Source organism: Halyomorpha halys, unplaced genomic scaffold (assembly GCF_000696795.3).
Source record: "Halyomorpha halys isolate HHAL.00 unplaced genomic scaffold, Hhal_1.1 Scaffold322.1, whole genome shotgun sequence".
NCBI lineage: Eukaryota > Metazoa > Arthropoda > Insecta > Hemiptera > Pentatomidae > Halyomorpha > Halyomorpha halys.
Window position 1 is genome coordinate 207,889 of NW_027104705.1, and position 7,864 is coordinate 215,752.

General features: G+C 33.2%; 1 protein-coding gene across 1 annotated transcript in view; it reads right to left on the reverse strand.

The window, feature by feature from the left end:
* The window catches only part of LOC106681255 (microtubule-associated protein futsch), a 50,208-nt gene that overhangs the window by 4,819 nt on the left and 37,525 nt on the right, over window positions 1-7,864 (reverse strand). The window contains exons 13-15 of the mRNA XM_014421481.3: window positions 5,455-5,603; window positions 4,040-4,155; window positions 2,070-2,178 (exon numbers count right to left, since the gene is read on the reverse strand). Coding sequence (XP_014276967.1) covers window positions 2,070-2,178; window positions 4,040-4,155; window positions 5,455-5,603 — 374 coding nt within the window. The remainder of the gene's footprint in view (window positions 1-2,069; window positions 2,179-4,039; window positions 4,156-5,454; window positions 5,604-7,864) is intronic.

Consider the following 7,864-nt stretch of genomic DNA (forward strand, 5'->3'; position numbering starts at 1 on the left):
AGGTGCAGCTCTAGTTGCCGAGATGAAGCGGACGGACTAGAGCCGGGAGGGAAATTACACTGGTTGCCGAGATGAAGCGGACGGACCAGTGTAACCGTTAAGGATTAGGTTACTATCTTAGTTGCCGAGATGAAGCGGACGGACCAGTGTAACCGTTAAGGATTAGGTTACTAACTTAGTTGCCGAGATGAAGCGACGGACTAAGATTGCTGGAGAGAAGGAGAGGAGGTTGGCCATCGATTTAGGTGTGCATACAGAAATAACTACTTTTGCGAGCATAGATTGGCAATAAACTTCTCTATCTCAAGCAGTGTATACGCCACCTGTGCCATGACTAAACCCAGGAAAGGAGGTGGATCTACGATCGAATTGGGGAATTTAGAGTCCCTTATTTATAGGTCTAGTCCATGCGGCTGTGACCGAGAAACGGTCGGTACATGTCTGCTTGAGATAGGTTCGTGCATTGCATTATTATCATTTATTATTCATTCTACAGAGATTGCTAAGTATTATGTACAGGAATTATTAATATACAAAAATGACAATGTGTTTTTACAAAATGAAGTGATTTATAAATTTGAGAGCTTCGGTGAGGCTCGAGGTGGAGCGCTCTGGTGAGTTGTGGTCCAACTACTTGCTCCCTCTCGCTACAAAATGTAGTACTAACAATCAGATTGCTCATATATATAACTTTTACATTTCATAGAAAGATTGAAATTGGAAGAGGTGAAGAAATAGCTGAGGTTAAGAAGATGTTAGAGAAGAGCCATTATAGGTGGAAGTAGACAAGGAGGAGGAACAGACAAGAAAGAATTTCTATGTGGTGGAGTGAATAGAGGAAGGAACACAAGGTAAGGAATTTAGAGATAAAGGAAGGTTTATTATTTCTTAAGGATTGAAACAAGGCAACCAAGGAATATGAATGGGGCTGTGGGCCCAAAGGCATATCTTATAGAGCGATTGATAGGAGGCTTTATTAAACTGTTTATAATGGTCACCTCCCCACCACTCTGGTCTGTACCACATCCATTTTTTCGTCATTCGTTCGCTTTTTTTAAACTCGACAGGTGGGTGGTTCTGATTTGTTCTTTATTTATTATTATTAGTTAGTAGTTATTAGTAAAAGATATGGCTGATTGTCAAATCGTTGTTACAATATTAAGATTTCGGAGGCATTTGTTTTCAGATAAGATAGGAGTAAGTGAGCCTTGTGTGATCTATTCTAAGCTTCGTCAGTCATAAAAATGTGTGGGTTTCGGCACTTCGCGCCAAAACGCGCCTGACGTGACAACTTTACGCTAAATATTGGAATAATAATATTAATAACATGACTTCCAGTATCTATAACCTCAATTACCCCCACCACCGCACTCTCCGTTACGCTACACTTTTGCCTACATGACTTCCAGTATCTATAACCTCAATTACCCCCACCACCGCACTCTCCGTTACGCTACACTTTTGCCTACATGACTACCAGTATCTATAACCTCAATTACCCCCACTACTATACTACTAAGCCACGCCCATTCTATTTCTGTTACGCTACACTTTTGCCTACATGACTCCCAGCAATCTAATTTATAAGACGTTGTCACGTCAATAAAGTGAATCTCCGATGCTGGACTAGAAGAAAAACCTGGCAGTTAAACACAGAAGATTAGTTACCACATTAAAACCCTTTTTAACCACTGTTTGTTTGTTTTTGTTTAATGGCGTAGAATATCACTGGTCATCAACACCATTTATTTCTAATTTCATTTTGCTTATTTTTTAAGATTTTATTTTATTTATTATTTTTTGTCTGTTCAATGTTATACTTGTGACAGTAAATCATTTGATTTTAATAATTGAAATACTAATTTAATTGTTTTATTGCCGCCTCGTAAGAGTTTACAAAATATCCGGGTTTAATCCTAAGCTATTGAGGTGTGACTTAAAATATAAGCATTCCTGTAAGATTGGCTAATTTTCAAATTGTAGTCACAATATTGAGATTTCGGAGGCATTTTGTTTTGAGATAAGATAGGAGTAAGCTGGAACTCGACAAATATTAGAACAATGATTACCTTTTCCTTCTTCCCCATGTAGTGTCACTCGATTCAGAGCTGGAACTGGCCCAAATTCTGCGGGTTTTCTTCCTACGAGGTTCATCACTCGATTCAGAATCGTCATTTACTGAAACAGATACAGTACAGCTATGTTACAAAACTAATCTCAATTTTGACAAGTATAAAAGAAAAATATTCAGAAGTAATAAAAATTTACATGTAAATAAATTCTGTTCCATGATTTATAACTAATTTTGAATTCAAGAACAAAATATCAATATTTCTATAATACCAATATTACATATTATGTCACAAGAAAAGGGTTAAAATTGAATTGGGGGTTAGGATAAAATAAAAAGATTTAGATTAGTAACAGCTTTAATAGCAAATTCCATATGGCCAACATCACGAAAGATAATTATGTTAGACCAAACAAAGAAATATAAATGCAAGAAGTCAATTTAATTTTGAAAATTGAAACAGTGTAACGAGCCCAAAAAATATTTAATGCTTCAGTTTGAAACTATTAGACTAACGGTCAGGTAATCCATAGCCACTATAGATAGTAGGGGTATTCATGATCTTTGGTTTAACATGTTAAAGCGTGTTAAATTGAAAAACTCATGTTAAATCGAAAAAAAATTGCCTTCTTTTACCGTAGTAAAACGAAATAACATTTAACATGGCTGAGAGTCTGTTACTTGGTCTGTTAAATGGAGAATGACGTCACACAATAGACCAGTTGAGATCGCCGCCATTTTTGTTGTGACAGCTCAGTTCTTTCATGTGTTTGTGGTATTCATATCCCTGTTATTAAACCAGAATGGATAATTTTAATGACACATTTGAGAAAAAAAAATTGTGAAAAAACAATGTAATTTCATTCTACTATCTGAAAATTTGTAAACGCTCGCCAGATAAAAATCTCACTATATGAACCATGTAATTATTCTTAGGGGACATATGTCACAGAATAAAGTTATTTTTTCATTTCATTTCATAAGCTAAACTTTCACACAAATTCCACTTTTCACTCACTCTAGGCATGTTGTAATTAATTACTTAAATCAAAACTGAAATAAACAAGTCTGGAAGGAAGGTTATAAACATAAAGGCTTATACAACAAGTTGCTGAGAAAATCTGCTAGGGGCTCTTATGCATTTAACGTTTAACATACTTCAAATAGGGCTGCTCACAATCTTATAGTTATAACATTTAACATGGTAAAACATTTAACATTTAACAAAACATCATGAATACCCCTAGTAAAACTAGTTCACTTTCAACAAGTTAGTTTTGGATTTTATATTATTAGACCTGCTGTTATTTTAAACATTTTTGATTTTATTTAATTAATTAAATATCACTTCACGAAAATCAAATGTCAATATTGATATTTCAAAATAAAATGGTCAGGGGTGTGGTTAGTAATCATATGCAAATAAATAAATGTTACTTATTAGAGTATCATTATTGATCGAAAACCCAGACCATCTTCACCTTATATCGAACCTACTGTCAACTAATACCTCATTACCAGAATAAAAATATTAATATGAGGAGTATTTATTATAAAAGTTAATATATCCACTGTTTAAAAAAGGTTATTTGACAAAATAAAATTCTACTCTAAAAACTTATTCAGTTCATTTAGAAATTTAACTTATTTACATCAGATGCTCCTATATTGCTTTTAAAATAATAATTTTCCAACATTCCTAGTCACAGACAATAAAAGAAAGGTTGACATCTCAGGCAAGAAATTATTTGCTCTTGTTGATATAATCAGTAACAAAATTACCACTGAAAAGCAATTCTAAAGGGAATTTGCAAGCATTCAGATTATAGTATAGAGACAGTTTTTTATGGATTAATCACTAACTATTTTTGAGGCTTATACCCAACGATATGATCAAACCTATTTTTTTTTTTTTTTTGAAGTAATTATAAATATAATTGAACTTCAACAAATTGAATGGATACTTACTGAATTCTTTATCTATTCTTGATATTCTGGCTCTCGAAGACCTCCGAACAGGTTGCCTCCTTCCAATCGAATCATCACTATCGCCGGCTTCAGTAGACGAGAATTCTTCGTCCTCACTGAAATTTAAAGCAATTAGTTACACTTACAAAAACAAAAGACCTAACCTAAAGACAAAATATCACTCATATCATGATTATCATAACAATATAACACAATGTTCATGTGATAAAATATTGTCTGACGGTATCTTGAGGAGACTACAAAATAGAAAAAAAAAAATTGATATTAAAATTTATAATTTTACAATGCAGTAAGATTTGAACTTTAAATAGCTAAAAAATAATTATAATATTTTATATGAATGAGAATAGCAACAATAAAATTAACCTAATTAACGTTGAAACAAGGGCTATTACTTTCTCGTGCTAAATACTAAATATGACAAAGAAAATTAAAAAGTTCAACAAAGAGGAATAATGGGTAATTATAAGTATTAGTACACTGTTTTTTCTTGGGGTCGGTAAAAATAACCAACAGGGCCATTAGCCGGACTAGTTCCTGGGAGAGCTGAGGTTAGTACAATTTTGTTAAATAACTCAATCACTATAATCGTAATCTATTTAAAACATTAGCATAGTGTGACTTCATATCATTCTTTTAATTCTTATCAATAACAGTTCATTATAAATTATAAATGTCTTTTTCTTCTGGAGTGAACTTCCCTTAACATGAGACTTACCAAATTACACTAACGGTTAATATTAACCCTTTGCACTCGGTTGTCCCCTCTGAGAGGACATGAAAGTTTGTAGCGATTATAGAGAATGAATTTACTCCACTTCAATTTTTTACGAAACACATGTTTTAACGTAGTTGTCTATTAAAATAGAACAAAAAACAGATTAAAATATGATAAAAATATCGAGATGCACGATAAATAAATCAATTGGTTATAAGTCAGAAGAGAACGTGCAAAGTGTATTCACGACAGTCTATACACTTCTCTAATTAGTTGAGCAATATGTAAAATTAGTGAAACAAAGGTACAGCAGTATGGTTCAATGATTAAGGAAAACTTGATAAGATAATAAAGAAACCTGAAAACTGATAAAAGAAATTTACAAGAACTCACATCATATTGAAGCGTTGAGTAGTAAAGAACTCTACAGCAATAAGACATTGTTTTTGTAATTTACCTTTAGTAATTTCCAAACCATTTCTTTATCCTTTCTCCTATTATAATCATTATTTTATAATGGGAAACTGGTAGAAAATTATAAGAAATACATTATTGTCAAGTTGCTGGTAGGTAACTGGCCGAGTGCAAAGGGTTAGTACAGTGTCAACATTGACACTAGTTTCTATTTATGTAATGTAATTCCTAGGATAAAATTACTCTTCTTAATATTAATTACCTGCTCCCTTTGAAGTCCTCATCCGAATCAGCATCATCTTCACTCTGTTTGTCTAAATCTGTTAATTTCTTTGGCTTTTTCCTCAAGGATGGGAGTGATGTGTTCTTTGGTACCACCGGTGGTCTCCAATTTTCTCCTTGTTCTTCATCCTAACCAAAACAAAGCATTATTGTATTGAAAAAGCTGATATTAACGAACAATTAAAGTTTTGTTCTAATTCGAAAAAGAAGGAGAAAAATAAAAAATAGTTTTAACTATTTATTAATAAACAACATTTCAACCCACACTACAGGTCTTCATCATATATATCATTATATCATCATATATAATATATATTATAAAATATGATCAATAGCATAATTTTAGTAGGAATTAAAAAAAAAAATTGGAGACGCAAAGCTTTTTATTTATTTTTTTTTTTTTTTACAAATTCCATTTCTCAAGATTTTATGAGAGCTAGACAAGATGCTGAAGAGCGTTGTTGATGCTTGAGACATGATAATCTGGTCTAGGGATATTGACCCCCAGTGCCTAACCTGTGGAGTTCATGAAACAACGGAACATGTAGTAGTAGTTGATTGCACTGCCATGGAAGAACACTGAGCCAGATTGTCAAGAAATACCCAGATCTTTCCCCTCACCAAGCTAGACTTCCCCTGTCTGGTAGAAGAGAACTAGTCCTTCTTTAGGGAGTTCGTCTACGGGTGGAAAGGGGTGATGGGCCTGACATACTTCAAGGGGAAGGGCTTGACCGCCTTGCATCAGCAAGCCACCAGAAGAGGAAGCTGACACAGACTGAGACCAGGAGGGCTGGACTAGTCTGGCGAACAGGAGGATGCATCTGGACGGATGAGGACCAGGAGAGCTGGATGCAGTTGGACAAGGTGTAGCCACCACATCAGTAAGGTCTTTAATAAAAGAGTGCTGGGCTGCACCAGTTACCCCACCCTGTATACCAGAAATGGCAAGGAAGGGGTTAAAAAAAAGAAAGAAAAAAAAGACAATCTTGCCTTCTTACATCTCCTCAATTGGATACAAATTCATAGATGACATCTTAGTCATGAATCTATGAGTGTAGAGAAACACTGGTCAGTGTATCACAAAATGGTTCAACAGCCAATACTAAGAGTTAGTTAATGGAATGAAAAATAGTTCTTAAGATTTTATTTATAAGTAGGAGTAAAATTTAATCCAGCTGAAATTTAAACTGTTCCTATTAGAACTCATAGAACATGGTGTGGATGAGCAGCCAGCCATGTGTCTCCCCCAGTGCCACTGCCATCCAACAACCAATGACAGCAAATGTGTCTCCCCAATGCCACTGCCATCCAACAACCAATGACAGCAAATCTTCAGCTTTTTGAGATCAAAGAATTAAAGGTCTCTTGAGGTCAAAAGACTTAATATCAGTTAGTAATTTTTACTCGTCAATACCATTACGATGTACTTGATGAGACTAACTTGAATTCAAAGTTACAGAGTACAGTGTAATATCTGTAATCCGAACTTTGGTACTCTAAACACTCCAGTAATTCGAAGAAAAAAAAAAGTAACTTTTTTTTTTTTAGAAAACTTAGCAGGCAATAACATTTTTGTTTTCAAATAAAAGTGCACATGTGTTAAGGACATTTTTAACTTCCCAATCTTCAGGCAAGTTATAGTTATGACTGTGAAAACTTTTAGTTTCGATATCGGGTAATCTGATTCCTATGGAAGTGTTAATAATATATTTTGTTGGAATTAGAAATAAATAATATTTATCGTATAAATCATTCGATTCAGTAAAACTAATTTAATTAATAGTAGAAATATGTATAATACAAATTTTGTAGGTGAACTATTTTTTTATTTTCACATCGTTATAAATAAATTCACACAGAGAGTATGTTATATTTTTATTTGTACCTTTTTTTCGCTAATAAATAAACAATGTTATAGTTTTAACAAATTAAATCATCACTTAGCATTACTGGTGATGTAAAAGAAACAATTTTTATTGAATTTTTCTTAATACTTTCTGTAATCTGAACTTATCAATAATTAGTTTGGAATACCTAGATTACACCGAACTTACAGTACAAGAGCCCAAGAAGAGAATAAAGGCAGTTATCTCACCCCAATTTCTGATTACTTTAATGAAAACTATGTATAATTACAAGTTAAAATTCATGAGTCTGCCAAGTATAGGTAGGGAGAATAAAAAATGGCGGCTGTTTCAAAGCGATAAAAAGAACTAATTTTTCATTCGGAGCTCTATATCCTAAAAAGTAGGAACAACACAAGAAAACCTAAGAGAACGTCATTTAAAGAAGAGTAAATTTGCTAAAATATGAGCCCTAATAGAGTTAAATAGTTTCAAGATATAGCTTTTTAAAAAGCAACATTTTATAAAAATGTAATAATAATATAA